At 43.4% G+C, this 27,712-nt stretch overlaps 1 protein-coding gene across 3 annotated transcripts in view; it reads left to right on the top strand.

The window, feature by feature from the left end:
* MYO7A (myosin VIIA) overlaps positions 1-27,712 on the top strand; it is a 344,985-nt gene that overhangs the window by 303,001 nt on the left and 14,272 nt on the right. For all 3 annotated transcript variants that reach the window (XM_077451417.1, XM_077451415.1, XM_077451416.1), the window contains 6 exons: positions 8,931-9,036; positions 11,222-11,335; positions 15,945-16,032; positions 20,370-20,476; positions 21,799-21,984; positions 25,830-25,946. In XM_077451417.1, coding sequence (XP_077307543.1) covers positions 8,931-9,036; positions 11,222-11,335; positions 15,945-16,032; positions 20,370-20,476; positions 21,799-21,984; positions 25,830-25,946 — 718 coding nt within the window. The remainder of the gene's footprint in view (positions 1-8,930; positions 9,037-11,221; positions 11,336-15,944; positions 16,033-20,369; positions 20,477-21,798; positions 21,985-25,829; positions 25,947-27,712) is intronic.

Here is a 27,712-nt window from a genome sequence, read left to right as displayed (position 1 = left end):
TTGATGACATATTTCCTGTTTGCGGTCCATGCTGGTTGTCGTACCCTCCCGCTGATGCCATTTCCGGGATTCATGCTTCACCCTGACTCAGACGGCGCGATTGCTTCACCAGTGTTCCCAGAGCCTGGGGTGTTCACCTGCTGGTTATCCTGGGACCTTTTGCTGCTGCATATCATTACCCCTGGAAAGCTGTGATGATACACTGGGACCTCCTGATGCCGGATCACCTGCTTCATACATCCATGTTATGCCTCTTCTTATCCTTGATTCTGTAAGTGTTTTTAATCTTGTTTGGGGATATTAAAAGTTTTAATTCTGCACTTAGAGGCGCCTTTTTTCTTTCATCTGTTTTCTATTAGAGATTGCTTCCCTCTTTGAGTGCAGCCCTAAGTGTTTGAAGACCACTTCATCCGTCCAATAAAGACACTATCTGCCTGGTCCTGACATTCTGAGTGCCCATGACATACGTTTTATCTGATAAATATATTGAACTGTACCTATCAGAGTAATAAAACTTAATTTTTTTGTAATATTTTTTATGATAAGTCTAAAAGAGGGCAAAATAAAACTAGTGCGATGTTTGAAAATGTTTTTGATAAACGTAGCCCTTGTACACACGGTCGGACATTCCCGTGGAAAATGTCCGATCGGACCGCGTTGTCGGATAATCCGACCGTGTGTGGGCTCCATCGGACTTTTTCTGTCGGAATGTCCGACCAACAAAGTTTGAGAGCTGGATATAAAATTTTCCAACAACATGATCCGATCAGACTTTGTCCGATCATTTGTAGAGAATTCCGATCGGAAAAAGTGCCACGCATGCTCAGATCAAACTACGAGACCAAAGCTATTGGCTACTAGCCTGAATGTAGTCCCGTCGTTACGTACGAATGTCATCACGTTATAAACTATCGGATTTTCCGACAACTTTGTCCGACCGTGTGTATGCAACACCAGTTTCGGACAAAATCCGTCGGAAAAAATCAGACGGATTTTGTGGTCGGAATTTCCGACCGTGTGTACAAGGGCTAACACATCGATGTCTGGTTAGATAGTTGGAGTAGCAATTTTCAATAAATTTTCATGGTGCTCATCAGATATTCTGGTCCTAATTTTGCACTTTGCATGTTTCCTCCTTGAAAATAGTCGCTCACAAATATAGGTGCTGCCAAAAAACTGATGACATGAATAACGCCTGATTGTGAAGTGTGGGAGATTTTTCTTTGGGAAGATAAAACTTATAAAAGTCCAGTAAAGAGACACTGTCAAATTATTCTTTGGCCGCATGTGTTTGCTAAGTGTAACGCATTTAAAAAAAATTTTTTTATATTTTTAATTAAGTTTACGATTTTGTATTGGGACACATTCATGGCTGCCTTGGGCCACATGCGACCAGTGGGCCACAGGTTGGACACTCCTGCTCTTAAGACATTATTAGAATGCAGAAGTGCCTGCTCTGGGCACTGCAGTCTGGTTGAGAAAGTAGGAAAAACAGAAAATTGTACCATACTTACCGTAATTTTCTTTTCCTGGTGCCTATCCATGGCAGCATACCTGTGACAAGCTCCGCCTTGGCTCCTCCCTCAGGACTAGTGAATATTATAAAAGAAAAGGTTAGTACAGCCCCCGCATTCTCGTTAATATAGAATACCGAGGGTGGGAATGTATGCTGCCATGGATAGGCACCAGGAAAAGAAAATTACGGTAAGTATGGTACAATTTTCTGTTTTCCTGGTGCCTCCATGGCAGCATACCTGTGACAAATAACTAGCTGAGACGGGTGGGATAATGCTTAGAGGTTTATTTAAAGAATTTATTATTTAAAAGAGGCGAAGGCCGAAGTGACTGCCTGTCTGCCAAACTCCACTGAGGAGAGAGCTCCTGGGTCCACCCTGTAATGTTTCAGGAATGTGTGTTGGGACGACCAGGTCGCTGCCCGACAAATAGTTTCGATCGACACATTCACTCTTGCCACCCAAGAGGCAGAAACCGCTCTTGTGGAGTGTGCCCTGACCGCCGAAGGGGTCTCTAGTCCCTTTGTCCTGTACACCTTGTGGATGAGTTTGACGATCCATGAGGCGATCGTTCTGGCTGATGCCTCCTTTCCTTTGTATTTTCCCCAGGGAATTATGAACAGTCTGATGGAAACCCGGAATGAAGCTGTGGCTTGCACATAGCATTTCAGAGTGAAGGCGATGTCTAATTCATGAAGAGCGACAGAGTCCTGTTCAGAAAATGTTGGGAGTGCCCAGGGTCCTGACATGCTCAAGGATGAAGCGACCTTGGGAATGAACCCTCGTACTGTTCTGAGTTCCACTCTATCTGGGTAAAATATAATGTGATCCTGATCTGCTCCCAAAGCTTGGAGCTCTGACACCCGTCTGCCGGAGGTTATGGCTATCAGAAAGGCTAATTTTAAAGTTAGATTCCAAAGCGATGCTGAGTTCGAAGGGGCAAAGGGTGGATTGGCTAAGGATTCCAGGATGACCGTAAGGTCCCAAGTGGGAAAAGATTGTTTGGTTGGTGGTCTGATCTTCCTGACGGCCTTAAAGAATTGGACTAACAATGGATCCTCCGCCCATCTTTTACTGGTTGCTGCTGAGATCGCTGATACCTGTACCTTCAATGTACCTAACGCAAGACCTAGGTCCAGGCCTACCTGTAAGAACTCAGGAATTTGAGATGACGAAGGGGAACCTGGATCACAGTTTCTATCAAGCATGAAGGCCCTGAACTTGTTACATACTTTATCGTATGTTGTTCGTGGATGGTTTTCTCGCTTTGAGCAGGGTTGCGATCACTTTGTCGGAGCACCCCAGGGTTTGCAACCTTTTCCTTCCAGTTGCCAGATGTGAAGGTCCAGCCTGCGGGGATCTGGGTGGATGTGGGATCCTTGCGACAGGAGGAGGGGTACTATTGGAACCTTGACTGGAGGACTGGTGCTCAAATCCATTACCGTAGGGAACCAGGGCCTTCTTGGCCAGTATGGTAGAATCGCTATCACCGTCGATGTCTCCCTCATGAGTCTTGACACGAACCTCGGTATGAGGGGCCGCGGAGGAAAAGCGTAGGCCCGATCGCATGCCCAAGGGGCTAAGAGGGCATCTGTTGCCTCCGCCTGGGGTGCGGAAACCTCGAGATAAACCTTGGAAGTTTGGTGTTGGATGCTGTCGCAAAGAGGTCTAGCTCGAGTGGCCCCCACTGGATCACTATCCAGCTGAAGATTTCCGGGTGTAAGGACCACTCGTTGGTATCTGCGAACCTGCGGGAAAGGCCGTCCGCCCTTGAGTTGAGATGGCCGGGCAGATGGACTGCCCTCAGGTCCTTCAGATTCCCTTCGGCCCAGAGGAATATGGGCTCCACCTCATTCAGGAGAGATCTGCTGCGTGTTCCCCCTTGTCGGTGCACATAGGATACCGCAGCCCTGTTGTCCATCCTGAGGAGAACTGGTTTGCCCGAAAACTCGAACTCCAGGGCTAGTAGTGCAAGATAGGCCGCTCTGAGCTCCAGGACATTGGACACCATGCCGGCTGCATTGAAGGACCATCTTCCTTGTACTGAGGTCTGGTTGGAATGTGCTCCCCAACCAGCTGCGCTGGCATCGGTAGTAATTATGGTCCAGTCGACATGCCCTAGCGGGCAAGACTTCGGAAGCGACTGTCTCTTCATCCACCAATGTAGACTCCTGAGCATCCGGATCGTCAGGTGTATGGGTTGGGATAGACATCGTCTGTTCCACAGTCTTAAGAACTCCAGCTGAAAATGTCTCAAATGCCAGTGGGCCCAGGGGACCATAGGGATGCATGATGACATCCGTCCTATCAGGCTCAAACAATTTGAGGCTGTCAGGTAGGATCTCAAGCTCACCTTCTTCATTTGTTGGATAATGGAAGATACCTTCTGAGGTGGGAGAGACACCGTTCCGTTCATTGTATTGAACAGGGCTCCCAGATAGACCATCTCTTGAGTCGGAGAGAGGAGACTTTTCTCGTGGTTTATCTTCCATCCAAAATCCACTAGTGTTGTCAACAGGATATTCCTGTGTTCCAATAACTGGGTTGGGTCCTTCGCCAGGAGTAGAAGGTCGTCCAGATAGTGATACACCCGGAGCCCCAATTCTCTCAGAGGTGCTATGATGGCAATCAGGGTCTTTGTAAAGACTCTTGGTGACGTGCAGAGGCCAAATGGAAGGCTCTGAAATTGGAGATGTACTTGCCCCACCGCAAATCTCAGGTATTTCTGGAATGTAGGGAGTATGGGTATGTGTAAGTAAGCGTCTTGCAGGTCTATTGACAACATCCAATCCCCTGGTTGGACTACGCGAATAATTGTCTGTAGAGACTCCATCTTGAATTTTTCCAGAAAGATATAGCGATTTAGCCTCTTTAGGTCTACCACGGGTCTCCACCCTCCGTTTCTCTTGGGGACTAGAAACAGGGTGGAATAGAAACCTAAAAATCTCTCGGATGGAGGCACTGGAACTACTGCTCGTTGCTCCTGTAGGGAAAGAAGAAATTGCTTTAGAGCTTCCGCTTTCTGAGGAGATCTTGATACCCTTGTCGGGGAAAAAAAAAAAAAAAGTCCTTGGGAGGTTTTTCTAGGAAAGACCAGAAATGACCGTGTTTGACTGTTGCAACTACCCAAGGATCCCTGCATTTTTGTTCCCAAATCTTTGAGAACTGTTTCAACCTGGCCCCCACAGGGATCACTTGGGCTGGCCTGGCGTCAAAAGGATTTTGATGGATCCTGTGGGGTGGGTACTGGCCTCTGCCTCCTGGACTTGAGAAACGTAGACTCTGTGCTTTTCCAGTTGTGCCTGAAGCCTTTCCCTTGTCTGGATTGGCGGTAGTCCCTATTTTGGAGTATTGGAACCTTGGTGCGGATGATCAGAAACGTCTGGATCGCCTGTCTTGGGGAAGTAGGCCTGACTTTCCGCCAGTAACCTGAGAGATGGCCTTGTCAAGTTTCTCCCCAAACAAGGCTTTACCATCAAAAGGTATCTTGCACCAGTTTTGCTTTGAGGCAACGTCCGCTGCCCACGGTTTTAGCCACAGTGCCCTCTTGGCCATTACTGAGTGAAGCATTGCTCTTGCGGAGCAACAAATTGAGTCGATGGCGGACTCCCCAATGAAGTCTGCTGAGAGCTTCAGCTCATCCAACGCCTTGATTATATCTTCCTTAGGGATGTCCTGTTGGATTGCCGACTCTATATTATCCATCCAAACGCGTAATGCGTTGGACACTGATGTCAGGGCTATCGCAGGTTTACAGGTATTGGCTGCCATCTGATAGGCCTTCTTAAGGTCAAGGTCCATCCTCCTATCCAGAGGGTCCTTGAAGGAAGTTGAATCTTCCATGGGCAAAGAGACATTTTTGGCCAGCCTTACTACTGCGGCATCGACCACTGGAGGGCCCTCCAGAATTGCGGAATCCGCTTCCGATCGCTTGTTTAACAGCTTGCACATAAGGCCGGACCAAGGCAAAGGCAAAGCCAGAGGCATCTGGGTCATCTGAGGAATCCTCTGAAATGGCCATTTCGTACTGATGCCTAGAGGGGGGAGGCAGGGAACGGACAAAAACTTCCACTCGTGGACGGCCTGGGCATGGAGGCCTCAGCCGCCTGCTCCCGAGAAGGGGATGCCGGTTGTTGCATCGGCATTGTGGCGACCAACCTTTACTGCCTTTTTAAGGAGATCTGGCACTTGTAGGCCCTCAGACTCTCTGTCTGCTGCATAGTCTCTAAGGCAATCTCGACAAATTAGTTTGTCCGGAAGCGGGGTGCCACCGCAGGCCTGACATCTAGTAGGTCTAGGTCTCGGGGAACGTGAGTGACGGCGCCTCTTGGCCGAAGCTTTTCTGCCACTTCTGTAAGTCCCATGTCTGGGCGATCTGACTCTACTGTGACAGGAGTCATCCTTATCTTCGTATCGCCTTGAGGTCTTCTTAGACATCTTCTGGCGTACAGGACTGAAGTACAAAAGTACCGTCCTTAGTGCACTCTTTTTTTTTTTAAACTTACCTGGACGTAGGTCCTTACCTTGGGAGTAGAGTAGGATCTTGAGCGGGCGGCGAAAGGCTCATATTAGGCGGCTTAGCAGAGGTAACAGCTAGGAAAGAGTCAGAGGAGAGGCGTCGACTGGTCATGCACTAATTTACAAGGAAAAGAAGGGAATTTGCCTACAGGAGTAACGATTTCCCCCCCCCTTACTACTGTGTGCTTTTTTTTTTTTTTTTTTTTTTGGAAATTCCAATGACAAAATAAAATGTATTATTATTTTTTAAATAACTTAATAAATAAATAAATCATCGATTAAAAAATTATTCCTCCAGCAATATATATAAAAGACAAAATGCATCTACAAGCGTTAAGACATGCCTTACCTTTAACAGCGGTGGGAATAGCCTGGAAGTCCAGAGTGTAGTTCTCTTGTCAGCCACAGGCATAAAATAGGAGGAGGGGGAGTGGAAGCACGCTTGTGCTCCACCACAGCCACTCTGAGGGCAAAGTGGACATTTCGCCCTCAGTAAAAATGGCCGCCGAAGCCTCCGAAACTACCGCGCATGCGCCGAGCGTCGAGACGAACCGTCGAAACATACGACCCGCCGGCGCATACGCAGACGACAGCGGGGAACGCCGAGCGACAATAAAGCACCAGAGGCTCGCCGCGCGCGGCCCCTAGTGAGTGGGAATGACAGACGCAAGGGGGAAGGAAGGGGGGGGGGGCCTCTAAAAGGAATGGGAGCCAGGGAACAACCAGGGTGCTGGAGAGGAAAGAGAAAGAGAGGGAGACAGGGGAGACCAGAAAACAAAAGCGAGTCTCAAGAACAGGGAAAAGCTGCCACCACTGCTGCCATGAACTAAAGCCTGAATGCCCGTACTGCAGGTAAAGCTCTTACTTAAGAGACAAACTGCTTGTTCCAAAAGATCCTACAGAAGGGACTTCCAACCTTATTAGTGCATTTAGCTGCCCAAGAGAAGGAACTGCGTCCGGGAGAGGCTTGAACCCGGACGGACGCTGCCGAATGCAGAAGGTAAGGACGCCGACCAGGATTCACTGCCATGAGGTATGAGGAAAAAAAGGAGAATGCGGGGGCTGTACTAACCTTTTCTTTTATAATATTCACTAGTCCTGAGGGAGGAGCCAAGGCGGAGCTTGTCACAGGTATGCTGCCATGGAGGCACCAGGAAATATGTTTTCTAATGTCCTAGCCCTTGGTATGCTTTATATATGTGAAATTCGTTTAGTTCCAAATTAGTTTTTTAACAAATTTTGACAAATTCGTTAATTCCGAAATGTCCGAATTTTTCAATTTCTGAAATTTCGAAATTTCGAATCTTGGAATTTTCACATTTCCAATTTTTCGGAAATTCTGAATTTTGGAAATTCTAAATTTTGGAAATTCTAAATTTCGGAAATTCTAAAATTCTAAATTTCAGAAATTGGAAATTTCAGAAATTGGAAATTCAACATTTCAGAAATTTGAAAGTTCTAAAATTTGGAATTTTGAAAATAAGAATAAAAATCTGAAAATTTTAAAACCCGAAAATCTGAAATAATAACTAACTAATGATAACTATTAAATTATAGGTATTGCAATTTCTGTTCAAATTTGGCTGTTAGTGATTGTAACAAGTACGAATATCCAAAGTTACTAATTAGCTGAAATAACGAATGCCGTATCGAAATTAATTGAATGCAACAAACGAATAATAATAAATTAACAATAATAACAATAAAACCTTCATTATTATTATTTATTATTAATTTGTTCCATTCCATTTGTTTAGATGTGGCATTCGTTATTTCGGATAATTTGTAACTTCAGATAAATTTGTATTCGTTATGTTCACAAACAGCCAAATTTGAAAGGAAATTCCAATACCTATTTTTTAATTTCCGAATTTTCGAATTCCGAAAATGTGAAAATATGATCATTCGGAAATTTGAAAATCACTATTTTCAGATTTCTGAATTTTCAAATTTCTGAATTTCCAAAAAAACAAATGAAAGGAAAACAAACACATTTTTTGTCAGTGCACATGTCTAGTATGCATAACTGTTCCAGGACAATAGCATTAAAGCCAGCATTTGTTTAAGAGATTGACAATGACACCCTACATATTTACATAGTAGGCGAGGTTGAAAAAAGTCCATCAAGTCCAACCTATGTGTGTGATTACATGTCAGTATTACATTGTATATCCCTGTATGTTGTGGTCGTTCAGGTGCTTATCTAATAGTTTTTTTAAATTATCGCTGAGACCACCACCTGTGGAAGGGAATTCCACATCCATGCCGCTCTTACAGTAAAGAACCCTCTATGTAGTTTAAGGTTAAACCTCTTTTCTTCTAATTTTAGTGAATGGCCACGTGTCTTATTAAACTACATTTCGTGTAAAAGTTTTATCCCTATTGTGGGGTCACCAGTATGGTATTTGTATATTGAAATCATATCCCCTCTCGAGCGTCTCTTCTCCATAGTGAATAAGTTCAGTGCTCACAACCTTTCCTCATAACTAATATCCTCCAGACCCTTTATTAGCTTTGTTGCCCTTCTTTGTACTCGCTCCATTTCCAGTACATCCTTCCTGAGGACTGGTGCCCAGAACTGGACAGCATACTCCAGGTGCGGCCGGACCAGAGTCTTGTAGAGCGGGATAATTATCGTTTTATCTCTGGAGTTGATCACCTTTTTAATGCATGCCAATATTCTGTTTGCTTTTTTAGCAGCAGCTTGCCATTGCTGAGCCTATCATCTACTAGGACCCCCAGGTCCTTTTCCATCCTATATTCTCCCAGAGGTTCACGTTTCACATTTCCTTTAAGCTGTTTATGACCTAGTTAGGTCATTTTTTTGGGGACAAATTGCATTACAACATTAACAAGCTGATTTTATATAATTTAGTAACCCTTTTTTCCCTGGTGTAGGAATGGCTCCCGGAAGTACCCGCCACATCTGGTAGAGGTGGAAGCAATTCAGCACAAAACCACCCAGATTTTCCACAAAGTGTATTTCCCCGATGACACAGATGAGGTGAGAGATAAAGAAGAGAAGATGCAGAACACTGAATTGTTATATGGAAAATGTCTCACTGAGGACAAAAGGGTTCAGGGGAGGACTAGACTGAGGACGGGGATGGGGGGAAAAGGGTAATTTGTCCCCTGGGCCAGGACTAATAATATATGATTTTCTGATGGTCCTGAGTGGAGATACTCCCCTATCCAAACACTGGTCAGGCTGGAACCTTCAGTAAATGTCAGCTGCTGGGTGTTGTAGAGGTGCCTAGTTGTGCAATCACCATGCCTGACGGAGGAAAGTCTTCCAGCATCAACTTCCTTTGCAGCTTTGAAGTTTTATGCGACCGGATGCCAAAAGTTGCAAGGAAATCAATACTGGAGGAATACAAACTTTGTGAAATGTGTTGTGTTTAATTATTGAAACTGAACTCCAGGAAAAATAAAACCCAACCCTTGCAGTGGAACTCTCCCCGCACTGCAAAGGCTAAAGGCTGTTTTATTTAGCATTAACATAAAAAGCATATATACTTACCTTATTCCTTACTTTGATAGTCTTCCTCCAAACTGCATAGCCGGTTCAACCAAACTGCTTCTTTTTGCAACTCTACCGGTCATAGGTACTCTAACATCATCTCATACAATGCAGGACAAGCAGTCTTGCATTGTAAGTTAGGTTACGAAGGGCCCACCCAGAGCATTGGAGGGAGGAAAGTGGCACTGGAATAATTTTTTCTGTTCTCCCTAGACCAGTGATGGTGAACCTTGGCACCCCAGATGTTTTGGAACTACATTTCCCATGATGCTCATGCACTCTGCAGTGTAGGAGACCAAAGACCAAACAAGAATTTAACCCTTGCAGTGCAGGAGAAGACCAACTGCAAGAATCAGTTTTTATTTTTCCTGGAGATCAGCTATCAGGGAAGGTGATTGATAGGGAGTATTTGTGATGGAGTCATGATATTTTATTTAGGTGAGTCCATATCACTCATAGAATCCATATCACACAGAGCAGAATTCATATTATTTAACCCATCAAGTACTTCACTCTTTACACAATTAAGTCTTTCAAGCCCCCCTGCCTATAACCCCCCCCCCCCCCCCCCACACACACACACACACACACACACACACACACCTATAAACGACCATAACTGGTTGGAGGTAGGAATGGGAAAGAATAGCTTATCCATGGTTCCCAAACTTTAAGAAACTTCTTGTGTGAATCCTTAAAAATACTGGACATCTGCTCAAAGACCATCATTGCGGTCAACCAGGCTTTCCCACCCTGGAAGGCAACCATTTTTAAATGAGGGTGCACGGGTGCTCCAGGGCGGAGGTGGGAAGCAGTAAACCGGGCAGAGCTGCAATTTGGCTTTAAGCTTTAAAGTTCAAATTTAAAGAATTACTTGAAAAGTTAAGTAGATCTTTAACTACCTCATGCCCGCCCTATAGACAAATGACGGCGGGTGGGATCCTCTCTCGTTTAGGGATGTTGTCACATGGTGTTGCCCCAGTCTCTTAGCCAATCACATGTAAACAAGAAAATGCTGGTTAACGGCTCTCCTCGCCTCGCATGAGGAGAGGAGAGCCGATCAGTAGCATCTCCTCACAGGGGAGATCTGTACAGATAATCAGAGCACTGATCATAAGTGCCCTGATAATCAATGCAGCCCCAACAGTGATCATCAGTAGTGATACCAGTCAGTGCCCATCAGTAATGCCAGTCAGTGCTGACTTTCAGTGCCGCCTATCAGTGCCCATCAGTGTAGCCTATCAGTGGCCATCAGTGCAGTCACATCAGTGAAGGAGAAAAATTACTTATTTAGAAATATTTCTAACAGAAACTAAGAAACTTTTTTTTATGGGTCTTTTTATTTTTTTAAAAATAAAAAAAAAACAGTGGTGATTCAATACCACTAAACGAAAGCTCTATTTGTGTGAAAAAGAAAAAAAACGATAAAATATCATATGGGTACAATGTTGTATGACTACATAATTGTTATTCAAAGTATGACAACGCTGAAATCTGAAAATTGGCCTAGGCAGGAAGGGGGTGAAAGTACCCAGTAATGAAGCCGTTAAGCATGGATTTAATTGGGTACTATGGTGGACACCTTGGTTTTATAATTAAGTCCCATTTGCTGCTGCAAATTGACATCCTGAAAAGTCCCACTGCATGTTCAGCTGTTCATCTCTTACAGGCATTCGAAGTGGAATCTAGCACCAAAGCCAAGGATTTCTGCCAAGATATCGCTAACCGGCTGCTCCTGAAATCCCCGGAAGGTTTCAGCCTGTTTGTGAAGATCTCTGATAAGGTGACAATGGCAGGAGTTTGGGGGCTCAGAACATGAAATCAAATTGTGTGCTTGTATGTCGGCTCGTTTGGCGGCACAATTTGAGGAGTTAGAAGAGAAGGCCACTTTGAGGAGTTCAGTTGTTATGTTTGTAACTGAAATGAAAAGGGGACTTTTTTTCCAAGTGTAACTCTATTCTGTTTAAAAGTGGTGGTCCTGGGCGTCAGATGGTTCATCAAAACAGTATAAATTTTCTAGATATCATTTTAGGGTTGTAGCTCCACAGGGATTGTTAATACCAAGACTTACCGTAAAATTTGTGCCGGTAATTCCCTTCTCACGGCGACTAGTTGCCATCCGGCACATACAGTGTGGTCAGTCCCAGTGGGAGAATGTATTAGAGCTAAACATAATTGCTCCACACCTGTCAGTCTTTCTGATGATTGCAGTGTAGTGACCTCAAGATTGAAGGCACGTAAATATAAACAAAATGATATTGATAGAGCTGTAAGTATTGCTAGGGTTAGAGATAGTCTTTCTTTTGAAACAGTCACGCAAGAAAGGCAACAGAATGTAAGGATCCAACTCTGTTAAACCTGCTACTTTTGTTACAACATATTCACAGAAGTTTAATTCAGTTAAAAACATTATACAGTAAAACCTTGGATTGCGAGCATAATTCATTCCGGAAACATGCTTGTAATCCAAAGCACTCTTATATCAAAGCGAATTTCCCCATAAGAAATAAGTGAATCTCAAATGATTTGTTCCACAACCATTTATTCATAAGTACTTTAGTTTATAGTCTATGTAAAAATCTTATAGCAGTGTGATATTTTATGGTTACACAACCTGTCCATCCACAAATGGAAGCCTCCACAAGGGGATTAGAAGCAAAATCAAGCAGGAGCTACAGAGTATAAAAAAGAAGAGAGGTGCCTCTAAGTGTAGCAATATGGTTACATTTAATGAAGGTACAACATTTAGCAACTCACATGGTTGATGATTACAAGAGGCACATCTAAGTATGCAGGCATCCGGGGTAAAGATGTCCACATAGAGCATCCTCAACACCTCCGACTTTCAACGCGGTCAGTCTGCAATCGTGACCGGGAAGACTACCCTACAGTAGAGCAATCTGAAAGCGAGGTTTGAAGCGCTTGTGGAGCGCAACTTGGAAGGGATGGAGTCAAAGGAGGTGCGGAGGACGATCTATGTGGACAACTTTACCCCGGATGCCTGCATACTTAGATGTGCCTGTTTTATTCATCAGCCGTGTGAGTTGTTAAATGTTGTACCTTCATTAAATGTAACTATATTGCTACACTTAGAGGAGCCTCTCTTCTCTTTTATACTCAGTTCTGACATGACGCTACTCTTATATCAAGACATCGCTTGTATATCAAGTCAAAATTTATTTAAAAATGTAGCTTGTCTTGCAAAACGCTCTCAAACCAAGTCACTCTCAATCGAAGGCTTTACTGTACTAAAACATCTCCCCATCCTGTCAACTGACAAGGACCTAAAACCAGTTATTAAATCAGGTTGCAGGATTTCCAGCCAATGAGTCAGATATTTTTTCTCCCAGTTTGTATCAATCAGAAGGTTCAAAAAGGAAATGGCTGAATACCACGAGATCTTATCCCTGTGGAGTCAATACTTATCATTTTTGCAGTAAACAGTCCCAAAAAACTAGCGGAGCAAAATCTTGCTCTACTGGCAAAAACTTTGCCATATGCAATTACTGTATATCAACTGCAGGACCAATAATGTTGTGTATTTAATAGAATGCACTTCCTACAATTTACAGTATGTAGGGTGTACCACGAGATCTCTGAGAACAAGAATTAGCGAGTACTATCATGGTGCATCCTACTCATACGATAAAGGCCAATCTAATGTGTCTAAACATGTAAAATATCAACTCTCAGCTAATATGTCAACCTTTGTGTTTTATGGGTTAGAAAAGGTTAATAATCTGCCCCGGGGCGGAGATTTACATTGCAGGCTTCTTTAACGAGAAGCCTGGTGGATTTTTAACCTTCATACCAGAATACCAATGGGTATGAATTTGAAATATGATGTGGACCTTTTCCTTCGGTAGAAAAATATATCTTCGATAATTTATACCCAAAAAACGTATACTTGTTCTTATACTACATTCATGCTCCCAGCTGAAACCACTGCTTGTGGAAGAGAATAAAGATCGCATATGGAATTTCCAGTAGTGCTGGCTCTTTCGTTTCATTACTCAGATGGTTCCTGTGCAGTGCACTTTTTTGGGCACCTCTTTGGGGGTCCTGTAGATGGATGTTGTTGCCAAAGGCTTCCCTTTTAGAATTCAAATGCAGCTCTGCCTAAATAGGACCTGCTGCCTTCCAATTATCTCAGTGTAAAGCCAGGGGTCAAGTCCTGGGGAAAAAAGTGTGGGAACTCCCACCCAAGATCCCTGTGTGGGAACGCCCACCAAAAAAATAATAATAATACGCTCATATGCACGAACGCTTCAAAAGTGGTATTTTTCATCCAATTTTCGTATTGTGTGTATGAAGCTTAAAGAGGAAGTAAACCCTTTCAAACCACTTTGACCTACAGGTAAGCCTAGATTAAGGCTTACCTGTAGGTCCAAGCAATATCTCCTAAACCTATATGGTTTAGGAGATATTTGCCCGAAAATGGGCACCGCTGTCTACGGCGCATGCGCCGTAGACAGCGGCGCGCAGGCGCACTAAATGCGGCAAGTCCAAGAATGGATCTGCCTAATTTGTCGACTCCCGTGCGCATGCGCGGGAGTGACGTCATCGCGGCTTCGCCGAATGGCAGCGGCGTAGCTGCGAGACGCGACTCCCGTGCGCATGCGTGGGAGTGACGTCATCGCGGCTTCGCCGCTGTCATTCGTCGGAGCTGCGAGACGCCACCAGCAAGATGGATGCGGCGGACTACAGGGGACAACGGCGACTTCGCTGGCTCCTGTGTCAGGTAAGTGACACATAATGAGCTACTATGCGATGCATAGTAGTCCATTATGCTTTACCTTTGCAGGGAAAAAAAGAGGAAGTAAACCCATCAGGGTTTACTTCCTCTTTAAGCAATCCTCAATAAACATAAATATGGTAATTCTCTGAATATTCAGCATTCATTCAATTGTGCTTCCATGGAAATGTGAACATCATGTTCTGATCTTTATTGGGGAATGTTATTTTGTATATAGAGTGTTTATGTGGTGAGTTTACACTTTTCATTGAACAGAGTTTGGATAACACAGGGTTAAACGGAAAGGTCATAAATGAACTGCACATTATCTGGACAGAATGCTTGGGGAGATAGTGATGTGTTCCTGCTTAGGAGATGTATGTTAGCTTGGGGGGCTGCAAACTCTGCAGGGCTCCAACACACACTCGCTGCTATTCCAACCCTTCACATATTTCCACATAAACTTCCCTCCTGGCATTAAACTTTGCCAGGTATTGTGCTCAGCTTACCACCCCAAACTGATGTTCCTCCCTCAGCTCACCTCTCTCCCTGCATGTCCTGTGAGCAGAATAGCTGTGCTCCTCCTCTGGGTTCTCTCATCATATGGCACTGAAGATAGAGGAGGGGGGGATTCAGCGGGACACACAGAGCAAGTATGCAGGAGACTGGGGGGGAGGGGATGAGGAGACAGGAAATCAGGAGGGGCCGATGGGGAGGAGGGCATCACGAGATCTGACTAAATACAATCTCTTAGCAGCAGGGACCTGATCTACCCGTCAGCTAGCTGTGATTCATAGGTAGATCGAAGCGGAAGCTGTCATGGGGCCCCCTACTGGCAATGCCTGAATGGTCAGGTGTGCGGCACTTTCTATTGCGAGCTGTGTCGGCGGCTGCTGGTGTAGCACCTGCCACACAGCTCGCATACTTCAAAGTCTTGCAGGACACGGCTGCGAACGGGAACTGAGTTCCTGTTGTGGAAAAAGTACAGGAACTCCGTTCCCATGCGTTCCCGCAGGACTTGAGCCCTGTGTAAAGCAATGAAGATATTTCCAAAGTAAGGGACAGTTTTCATCGGAAAAAAATCTCACCAGTGGAAGAATTCCCCTCACTTCTTGCTCTAGTGACAACTCAACATTTTAGATTTTTCCCTTAATGTCTGTTCAGAACAAATAGAGAGTATGGATCACTCCAGTGGGGACACAGCAATACAAATCTAACAGTGGTTCTACCCATTCCATGCTCTATCCCAGCCTTTCTCAACCTTTTCAACACAGAGGAACCCTTGAAATAGTTCTCCGGTCTCAGGGAACCCCTGCTAAAAATTATAAATCTACAACTCATGATACATTAGTGTGATGGTCAGTGAGAAGAATGGTCCTTACACTTGTGGTCATTGGGAAGAATTACCTCCTTACAGATAGCTAAAAAGATCAATGGTGTCAGTGGGAACTTATCTGAGAGGCAGAAATTGCCCAATGCTGAAGGAACCCCTAGAAACCTTTGGAGGAACCCTAGGGTTCCATAGAACCCTGGTTGAGAATCACTGGTCTATCCCAAAAAAATGGATTCAGACACTCCTTTTCCTTTATTCAGTTTTACTCCATACTTGCTGGGGCTCACAAATTTGGGTCAACTAAACCTGTTTATCTCTTTTCAGGTTATAAGTGTCCCAGAAGGAGATTTTTTCTTCGACTTTGTCAGACATCTGACTGACTGGATAAAGAAAGCCCGACCGTCCAAGGATGGTAAGATATAACACTGCAGATGGCACATATTTTCTGCAGGTGTTTTCTGCTAAAATGTGATGACTAAGCGGTAGCATACTTGATTTGACTCTGGGTCTCAATTGATCTGTCAAGTAAGCTACCTGCCTACATACCGTACTTTGTATTTTTTCTCCACTGTAGTTTCCCCTACAGCAGAGATAGGCAACTGTGGAGAGGTAGAGATCTACGTGAACAACATGTAAGAGTGCAAACATCACCAGTGTGCAAAACACCTTTCTTTTTAAAAATAGATAACTTAGCAAAGCCCCATTAAAAATACACAAGGTTTAAAGAGTTTAGGGGTCAGTAGAAATGAATGCACAGTTCAGAAGTCTGTTGTGGGTAGCACAGATTTCGGCAGTCAGTAGAAGATAATACAGAGTGCAAGGATCAGGAGTAAGTATTGCAAAGTACAGAGGTCAAAAGTAATGTTACATAGTTACATAGTAGGTTAGGTTGAAAAAAGACACAAGTCCATCAAGTCCCACCTATGTGTGTGATTATATGTCAGTATTACATTGTATATTCCTTTATGTTGCGGTCGTAATGTAGGGTGCAAAAGTCAGTAGTATGTAATGTAGTAATCACTAGAAAAAATCTCTCAAAGGGAAGGGGATTACCCTTTTGAGGCCGGGTTCACATATGTGCGGCTGCAGTTTTCAGCCCGAGGTCCAGTTTCTGTTTACCTGTTCAGATGTGATTCAGGTTCAAATTTTTGCCTGAATTCGCACATGAACCAGACTCAAAAACGCACAGGACCATTTTGAAAACTGCACCGTGGCCTCCCCCCAGACATGTGTGAACCGGCTCCATTGAGAGCCAATCACATTCACATGTTGTGCAAATTGGATTCGGTGAAAACTGCATCCATTTCACACATAGGAGAACCCGGCCTCAAACATTTGTCCTAGGAATAGGTGTCCCCATTGGAAGATGTCCCCTTACCTCTTGTTTCTGGGAACAACTCTAGCATTTTGGCTAGCCCCTTGCTTTCTGTCTTGGTGACACTGGTCACCTCCACAAATATTAAGATGATACAGTTGGGACACAGACAACAATAAAAGCTTGACAGAGGCTCTAACCATTGCCCACTTTATCCAAAACTAAAAACAAAGGCTTTGCCTTGGGTACTCTGTAAGATATAATTCTACCTATAGTATGTGTGTTTATATACATGTAAGAAATGTGCACCCTTATCAGTAGTAATTAGTGTATTTTATGCTTTTATTTACTATAACCTTAACTGAATACTCAGTTAAGATCTGACCCATACCTATCCCTGCGTATAACACTCATTCAGTTCATATGGATATTTTTTTAAATAAGTTTCAGGAATGTCCATCAGTTTACACCCCAGCATTTTAATGGAATTAGGGCCATATTAATACTTTGAGAGAGAGTAAATGGTGCTTGAGAGAGAGAGAGTAAAAAGTGCATGTAAGAACCTGTGTCAGGTTTTGTTGTTGGCTGGGTTGTGGTTTTGTGGTTGAGGATAACTTGCAAGAAACACAGAGACAAAAATCTGACCAAGGTCTTGTCCCCTCTTCCCAAAACAAAGAAAACATTTTGTGTGGAGTTCTACTTTAATATTTATACAGACAGCACCCATTATTTACAGTGGAACTGAATACTTGCTATGTTATAGGGAACAGCAAACATGCATATCCTGGTATGTGAGGGTGCCTAAGCATATATATATATATATATACACAGTGCCTTGCGAAAGTATTCAGCCCCCTTGAACTTTTCAACCTTTTGCCACATTTCAGGCTTCAAACATAAAGTTATAAAATTTTTATTTTTTGTGAGGAATCACCAACAAGTGGGACACAATTGTGAAGTGGAACGAAATCTATTGGATTTTTGAAACTTTTTTAACTAATAAAAAAATGAAAAGTGGGGCGTGCAAAATTATTCGGCCCCCTTGCGTTAATACTTTGTAGAGCCACCTTTTGCTGTGATTACAGCTGCAAGTCGCTTGGGGTATTGTCTCTATCAGTTTTGCACATCGAGAGACTGAAATTCTTGCCCATTCTTCCTTGCAAAACAGCTCGAGCTCAGTGAGGTTGGATGGAGAGCGTTTGTGAACAGCAGTTTTCAGCTCTTTCCACAGATTCTCGATTGGATTCAGGTCTGGACTTTGACTTGGTCATTCTAACACCTGGATATGTTTATTTGTGAACCATTCCTTTGTAGATTTTGCTGTATGTTTGGGATCATTGTCTTGTTGGAAGATAAATCTCCGTCCCAGTTTCAGGTCTTTTGCAGACTCCAACAGGTTTTCATCCAGAATGGTCCTGTATTTGGCTGCATCCATCTTCCCCTCAATTTTAACCATCTTCCCTGTCCCTGCTGAAGAAAAGCAGGCCCAAACCATGATGCTGCCACCACCATGTTTGACAGTGGGGATGGTGTGTTGAGGGTGATGAGCTGTGTTGCTTTTACGCCAAACATATCAATTTGCATTGTGGGCAAAAAGTTTGATTTTGGTTTCATCTGACCAGAGCACCTTCTTCCACATGTTTGGTGTGTCTCCCAGGTGGCTTGTGGCAAACTTTAGACGAGACTTTTTATGGATATCTTTGAGAAATGGCTTTCTTCTTGCCACTCTTCCATAAAGTCCAGATTTGTGCAGTGTACGACTGATTGTTGTCCTATGGACAGACTCTCCCACCTCAGCTGTAGTTCTCTGCAGTTCATCCAGAGTGATCATGGGCCTCTTGGCTGCATCTCTGATCAGTCTTCTCCTTGTCTGAGCTGAAAGTTTAGAGGGACGGCCAGGTCTTGGTAGATTTGCAGCGGTCTGATACTCCTTCCATTTCAAAATGATCGCTTGCACAGTGCTCCTTGGGATGTTTAAAGCTTGGGAATTATTTTTGTATCCAAATCTGGCTTTAAACTTCTCCACAACAGTATTACCGACCTGCCTGGTGTGTTCCTTGGTCTTCATGATGCTCTCTGCGCTTTCAACAGAACCCTGAGACTATCACAGAGCAGGTGCATTTATACAGAGACTTGATTACACACAGGTGGATTCTATTTATCACCATCAGTCATTTAGGACAACATTGGATCATTCAGAGATCCTCGCTGAACTTCTGGAGTGAGTTTGCTGCACTGAAAGTAAAGGGGCCGAATAATTTTGCACGCACCACTGTTCAAAAAATTTAATTATCCAATAGATTTTGTTCCACTTCACAATTGTGTCCCACTTGTTGGTGATTCTTCACAAAAAATTTAAATGTTATATCTTTATGTTTGAAGCCTGAAATGTGGCAAAAGGTTGAAAAGTTCAAGGGGGCCGAATACTTTCGCAAGGCACTGTATATACGGCCTCATATCTGTATATCTGCAGCGTGAGATCTAAGGCACTGCTATCTCTGACTGCTGGTCTTAGCAGACTTGGAGTGATCATTGTTTTTCTTGCTGGAGGCTATGACATGAGGCAGCAAAGCCCTGCTTCTACCAAGATGGCCGCCTCCATACAGAGGGACCGTACAGAACAAGGTAGGGTAAAACAGTAACGGGGAACAGATTGGCTGCAGGGTGACCACAGGCAATACTGGTGACTAGTCCTTTGCCCTCTATTGAACTATTTTTGTGCTCAGCCTCCAGAGATCAGTTCCTCTTTAATACAGTAGCTGTTTCTAGAGTCAAAATAAAAAAGTAATTGAAGGTAATACATTTACTATCCAACTGCAGTGGAAATTGAAGATCTCTTTTACAGCACCCCTTTGTCAGACAGACCCCTTTGTTAGACAGGCCTTGCCTGTTCAAAGCTTGCTGTGATTCCCCTGACAATTTGACATTAAGGGGGAGATTTACTAATAATGTTGCACAAAGAATCTGGTGCAGCTATGTATAATAACCAATAATCTTCTAGCATCAGTTTGTTCAATTACCCCCGGTTCACACTCATGCGACTTGCACACCATTAATGACAATGAAACCGTTCTACTGTGCAACTCGCGTCACTCCGACTTAGAAAAAGGTTCCTGCGCTACTTTGATGCAACTTCAACGCAAATTGCATTGACTTCTGGTAAAGAAGTTGTATGCAAGCTGGGATGAAGTCGCGCAGGGATGTCGGATTCAAAGTTACACAACTTTTAAGCCACGGCACTGTGAACAAGGGCTTAAGTTTTAACAATAAAATCTGGAATCTGATTACTATTCACAGATTCACTAGATTCTGTGTGAACCAGTTATAGTAAATCTCCCGCTATGTGCAGTGTGCATGGTTACATTTGTTGTTTTGCCTCACAATGTTGTACAAGAAGCACAACCCCATCCGACAATGCTATATGTTTATTGCAGGGATAGTGCCTTCTCTCACCTACCAAGTGTTCTTCATGAAAAAATTGTGGACAAATACAGTTCCTGCAAAGGATCCTATGGCTGACTCCATCTTCCACTACTACCAGGTATTCTCATTTTACCCTTAAAGCCCAGCTTACACCTTCTTATAAACTTCCTTAAAAGCTTAAAAATCTTCCATATAGCTCCAGTAAGGCTTCTTCTACCTTTCAAGAAGCCATGCCTTTTTGTTATAAGTCATAGTTACATAGTTAGTAAGGCTGAATAAAGACACCAGTCCACCCAGTTCAGCCTGATTGAGTGTGGGTGTCTACAATTGTCCCTATCCCTGTACATTGTGTCTCATTAAGATACTCCTCTATTATATATTATCTATTTAAGGTACCCATATGGCACTGTCAATTTTACGCAGCACTCCACACATACATCGCACATTCACATCGGTCCCTACCCTCAAGGAGCCCATAATCCAAGGTCCCCAACTCACACCCATATACTAGGGCCAATTTTGGACAGAAGCCAATTAACCTACCAGCATTTCTTTGGAGTGTGGGAGGAAACCAGAGTACCTGGAGGAAACACACGCAGGCACAGGGAGAACATACAAACTCCACGCAGGTGGTGTCATGGTTGGAATTCGAACCAACGACCCTTGTTTCTGCTAGGCAAGAGTGCTACCCACTACACCACTGTGCCACCCTATCAAGTCAAGACTGTTGGTAGGTGTGCATATGGTTTAGGGACCCTGGTGCATTACTACAGCCGATGGTTGGGGGATCTGAGAATGTACAATTGCTTATGATCGTTTATCTGATATTGGGGCCCAGAATGAACAAGGAATGAATCGCTTATTTTAAAAACGTCCTTGATTTGACCAGGTATGATCAAAGTTTATCTTTCAGAGTAAAGGGACAGCTTTACTTGATCATTCTTCCCTCCTCTTGCTAATACAATAACACACTTCACCCATGCTATGTCCTCCTGTCATAGACCATAAAAATACCCAGTACTGCCATGTCAGATATATGGGAGCATAGGACCCTCTCTTCCCACAATGCAGTGCTTGACATCTGAATGACCAGGCCCAATCACCTGTGTAAGTTTTGACAAGGACCAACATGGACCTTACATGGGGCCTTACAGGGACCTTACATGCCTGCTGGAGCCCCAACTGGGCTTCAGCAGGCAATCATGTCTTCTAGAGAGCATGGAGAATGTTTGTATCATCAGTAGAAGATAGGCTGTCAGGAGAACCTGAAGGTACACTCATTCTTTAAGATGGCCCTGTCTTCTGCACATTTGCAGAGACCTAAACATGTCATATTTTGTCAGTTACAATTGCATAGCTTGTTATTTATTGGCTCTCATGACTGATTCAAAGTGGTAGGCTCCTTTAATATATTCTCCCTAAAATGTGTCATATTTGCAGGAGCTCCCAAAATACTTACGCGGATACCATAAGTGCACAAGGGAAGATGTCCTCCAGTTGGGAGCTCTGATCTACAGAGTCAAGTATGAAGATGATAAGTCCTATTTCCCAAATATCCCCAAGATGCTGAAGGAACTAGTCCCTCAAGATCTCATCCGTCAGCTGAATCCCGATGACTGGAAGAGGGTAGGTCAACAATCGAGTTTGCCTTAATGCCAATTCTACATAATTGGATCTCAAATTTGTCACTTATTGTGTTAAAAGCCAATCAAAGTCACAGAAATAGATATAGTGTCAGATCCATAGTCAATCTCCATCTCCCTATTCAACCTTACCTCTACTTTCCTGTTACATCGGTAGTGCAGAGCAACTATGCAGTCTGGCACTAGAATTAGACCCAGTAGTCTGTAACAGACCTGGCAAGACACGCCCCCTCTCTTCTTCTGTAGTACAAGTCTGCCTGACATGTGATAAGGGGTGCAGCTGTTACTCAGCTCTGCCAGCACAGAGCACCGGATTGGAAGACAGGGAAGCAACATTTTCACTAAGATAAAAAGGTATTGTAAGGCATTTCCAAGCAAAATTCTGCCACAAAACATAACATGCAGGGGTACAGATATAAAAAGGCTTTAAGAGCTTGATTTATAAAACTAAAACCTGAAGGCTTACAAAATGTTATGCTTTAATCTCAGAATGAAAAAGTTACACCTGGGATCCAACATCAACAGTGCACTGACACCTGCAAAGGGAAAAATTTGCAAAGGCATAAATATTGTCTTAAATAGTGGCAATAGTACACTAATTGTTGGGTTTTCCTGGCAAGAAATAGACCATGGCATCTAGTGAAGATTCTGCAAACATTCGCCATTGAATTTCATTAAAGGAGAAGTATAGCCAAAGCTTGTTTGGCTGAGTCTCTCCTATGGATCATAGGAATGCAATTCGTTTTGCAATCCTGTGACCCGTTTTCAGCACAGAGAATGGGCTGACACCCAGCTCAGCCTCTCAGCAAGCCGGTGAGACCCTCAGCCGGATGCTCCCACCCCCTCCACAGCTCAGCACTCCAGTAAATGAAAACCGGGTGATTGGCTATGTTCGATCGCTCGGTTCGCAGTGTAGAGGCGCCGGGGGACAGATGCAGCATCGGATCGATGCTGCATCCACCAAGGTAAGTATGAATGGGGAAAAAAAAGAAAAAATTCCATTACTTCTCCTTTACCACTTCCAGCTTTGGAATTTTATTCTGATAATGTAAATCTTTAAGCTTGTTGGGATACGTGCAAACCTTACTATGAACAATGAAAAAAATGGAAGAGTAAAGCCGGGTACATATCAATAATTTATTTTCGTTCAGCCCAGCTCCAGTTGAGGCTGCTGTACTAACCATGCAAAGTTAGTTTAGTGATCTCTCCTGCTGAGCTGTTCTGTTCTGAACACTCCAATCAGTGCTCTCCGGCATTGGCTGAGAGCGTTTATCGGGAGCCGGGCAGATGCTGGTTTTCTAGCATGCACGTCCAACAGAAGCCGGCTGGCTTCTCTCACAAACCGGCATACACGCGGACCAAATGTCTGCCGTTTTTTTGGAACCGGCCATTGTCTCCCGACATTCGGCCTGTGTGTATGGAAATGTTCAATGACAGGCTGTTGCCGGTAAATCCGACCATGTGTACGCTCCATTGGACAATTGTTGTCGGACTTTCCGCCAACAAATGTTGGATCGCATGTTTTCAAATTTTCCACGGACAAATGTGTGTTGTCAGACTTCCCAAGCGTGTGTACACAAGTTTGTCGGACAAAAGTCCAAAGTGCAAATACGCATGCTCGGAAGCGGTCGGTCTTGTAAACTAGCGTTCATAATGGAGAATTAACATTCGTGACGCGGCAAATTATGAAATCTCCAAATGCAGCGCACAATTCTCTTCTTCTTTAATGGGATAATAATGTAGCTGCTTTGCTGGAGATACTGATGGAGTTATTGCAAAGCTAATTTTCTAAGTTTTTTTTTTCTAATGATATCAAGAATAATATTATTATGCTTCTTTTTTTATTTTTTTTTATTTTTTTTGTTGGGCGAGTTACCACAACACCATTATCCCGTAGTTTTTAAGATCAAAGATACAACTATGTTGGTGTCTCTTGTCAATTTTACATTTGTATCTTTTAAAATGTAACTGCCTACTCCCAAACTGTCATTTGAAGTAAAACACATAGTCAAGTATTATTCTACACAATTTTTTTATTGTGCATTTATAAAAAGAAAACAAATAAAATTAGACATGCTATCTGCCGATAGAACGTAACCAAAAAGTGCATTCTATGCATCCAAAAATATAGAAAATATACCAAATCACATCATTATTCAACCAAAAATAATGTCAAAGCAATAACTCCAAGGCCAATAATAAATAACACGTTATCTCCTCCGATTATGCAACATGTCTGGTTGAAGAACGGTCTGTTCAGATACGAAATGAAAAGCGCTAAATGAAAGCGTGAAAAGAAAAGCGCGAATCAACACTCACCAAAATTCTGCTAACAAAAATTTGCAGAAGAAGAACTGAAAAACCACGTAGTACATCAGTATGTTCATATTTGTTGGCCAACAATTGTGTGCTGTGTGTATGCAAGACAAGTTTGGGCCAACGCCCTTCGGACAAAAGTCCATGGTTTTGTTGGCCAACAATCCGATCGTGTGTACGAGGCTTTACTTTCTGTGATTTCACTAGTAGAGGGAAAATCCCTCCAGTAGGAACACAGACAGCATTACAAACCTAAATATACCAATCCATACTGCCCTGCCTTCAACCACCAAAGAGATGTGATGGATGCTTAGTCAACTCTGACATTGTCAAATATTCATTGCTAGAATAAGCCAGTAAATGTGCAAGTGCAGCTTTTTTTTTACTGAACAACAACCACATACAAATGTATAGACCATAAAATAACCAACAAGGTCCACCTGGGATCCTACCTAGTTTGTTTTTTTGTTTGTTTTTGTACCCATCATGCCCACTCTAGGGCAATGCCAAAAAATAACACCCTGAAAGAAAAATTGTCTAAACTTGTCTGAAGATCGGGTGCTAGGACATCTGAATAAAGGAAAAGTCTAAGCACTGCAGTGTGCACTCTGTTAAATGGAATGGCACTGCCCTCAGCAGATAGAAAGGTTTAGTTCCACTTTAAAGTAGTTTGCCTGAAGTTTTACCCAATCCTTAGTCGTGGACTTCTTACTAATTCAGAGATATAAGTCCACATATAGGCGAAAGAAACTTATTTGGCAATGTCTCATGATAACTGATCTCCTGCTCGCATTCTTATTGGTTGGATAGCTGAATTATCTATTATCATAGAGAAATATTTCTTCTGCCTTTTTATTAATGGATTTAGCCAAAAAATAACAGTATTGGTAAAATTCCTAAACGCCCAAAAGCAATAAATCTATCAGTGTAATATTGGCCATCCACAGGACAATTTCCAGGCAATTCTACGTCTAAATTCTAAATGCGCAATTTCTACTTTAAGACCGCTTTAGATCACAAAAATAATGTCATAACATTTACTGAATACAGCTGGAAAAATTACAATAGCAATCTGGCCAGATATGATCCTTTGGGGATGTAACCCTGAACCTACACTTTGCAAAATAACAATTTATTTACAGATTATGGTCCATAATCTGGTCATGATAGCTGCTCAGTCTGCACACATACATTTTCGAGAATGGCCTTGGTCTAAGCCAATGTCGTGCCTGGTCTGTGGTCTGTATGGCAGAGTATCTACAGAAACAAGGGATTGGAGCTAATATTTGGCATTGAAAATTGCATTGCAGTTGCTATACATTGACAGAGAGTTTCTTGGTCAACTGTTTTCATTGCCGCGGGTGCAGTTCTATTAAGGGATTTTATTGTTTTTTTGGCAACCAGTCTAACTACGGTATTTAAAAATGTTGGCAATGTATGTACTTATTTTCACATTTATTTACACTAGTAAAAAAAACTAAATATGTTTAACACTTGCATGTTCCTCTGCAGTCCATTATCGCCTACTTCAATAAACACGCAGGGAAAACCAGAGAGGAGTCCAAGGTCGCCTTTCTGAAGATCATCTTCAAGTGGCCAACATTCGGTTCAGCCTTTTTTGAAGTCAAGGTAAGAAATATATTGCCCATAATCTTCTCCAATCACCCTCAACACTCTGGATATTCTACCCATTTCAGAAGAAGTTCTGCTCTCTCACCAGCCATAACCATGGAATGCCCCAAGAGATCCAACATGGCTATAAAGAATGCCAAAGGATGAAACCCAGAACTTTCCCAGTATGAGGCACACCCTGCAAATTGGGAAATAACAGCATTTTATTTAGATTTCATGCTGTCCTACACACATCAGGATAGTGATTCAATTTGGCCTATGTCTGTTGTCCCCAATATTGCAAGATAATTACGGCAAGGAAGGAAACTAGAATGACCACAGGCTTATATAGTTATCAGGTAGAGAGCTTTCAGAAAAAGAGAAAAATTATTACATGTTATTGATTTGCCAAGCATTCTGTGACTCCCCTTTTAGAATTAAAGAAGAAGTTCAGGTATGGATAATTTTTCATAGTTGCATTGGTCCAGTTTGGACCAATGTAATTACACATATAACATTACTGTGGGACAGAGGCGTAACTACAACCTTCAGGGCCCCGATGCAAGAAATAGTGAAGGGCCCCCCCCACCTCTCGTCCCGGGGCCCTTTATTACGGTCCCACAGTGGCCCCTTTCCTGCCATCTTGGGCCCACCCCCACTGTGGCAGAACACCAGGGTCGCAAGTGCAAGTTGGGCAGCGGTTATCAGTACCAGCTGAGCCAATGCAAGAATTTTTGGCTACACAGGCGAAGGTGCATTTTGATTTTTAAAGCCCTGCCACCCCTCTTCCCTCCACAATGCAACCCACCCTCACTTCACATTCTAACCTCTTTCACATTACACCTGTATTTGTGATGGGGTGCAACGTGTAGGACGTCTCTACAAATCCACCCCCACCCAATCACCCTCTCTGCAAAAATCCTCTCGCAATTTCTAGCACAGATCCTGTCCCCCAGGTCCTCCCTTCCAGTACAACCCTTTCCCACCATCCTGGGTCAAACTCCCCCAGCATTAAATTCTTTCCCCCCATGCCAGCATAAGTATTCTCCTCAGTTCTGTCACAAATCCTACTACTCAAATCCCCCTTTCCAGTACAAACCCCCCAAAACACAAATCCTCTCTACTTCTAATACAAATCCATACTTCTAAACTGTCCCGGTTTTGGTGTGACCTTCCTGAGATACAAATGAAATCCTGTGTGTCTGGACTAAGGGTCTATTCACACCAGAATGCCTTGAGGGAAACATGCGTTTTGGGTGCGTTTCCCACACTTCAAAATGCACTGCCAAAGCGATCTGCAGTGGTTGTCAACTTAATGACTCCCCAAATGCCGGTTGCAAATGCAGTGTTTGCCTGCACCAGATTGTATGACCAGCAGTACCATGCAATCCAGTTGCAGTGCGTTTTGTAAAGTAGCACATGCACAGCTCTTGGTGCAGACCAACACAATTTTAGCCTATTCAAATGAAAAGGCTGAAATCGCACACAGCACCTGGAAGGCATGTGTATCGCTTAAAAATGCAGAGTGCGTTCCTTTGTGATTCGTGGTGTGAACTGGCCTTGAGTCCTGGAGTGATTACCCCAAATCTCTAGCGAGGTGCCCGGAATCCCAGAAACTATGATCATCTCAATAGCAGACAGCCTCTCTTTGATGGGGGGAGGGAAAAAGTTGTCAGAAAAGGATACTTACAGTGATTTGGGGGGGGGGATAAGAGAATGCTGTATGTGCAAGGGGGCGTTTTAGGAGCAGAGAGAACTGGTGCTGGGGGGGGGGGGGGTCATAT

Source organism: Lithobates pipiens, unplaced genomic scaffold (assembly GCF_037356315.1).
Source record: "Lithobates pipiens isolate NorthernLeopardFrog02 unplaced genomic scaffold, aLitPip1_a1.2 Scaffold_23, whole genome shotgun sequence".
Taxonomy (NCBI): Eukaryota; Metazoa; Chordata; class Amphibia; order Anura; family Ranidae; genus Lithobates; species Lithobates pipiens.
Note: the sequence above shows the minus strand (reverse complement) of the source record. Positions and strands in the feature narration are given on the sequence as shown.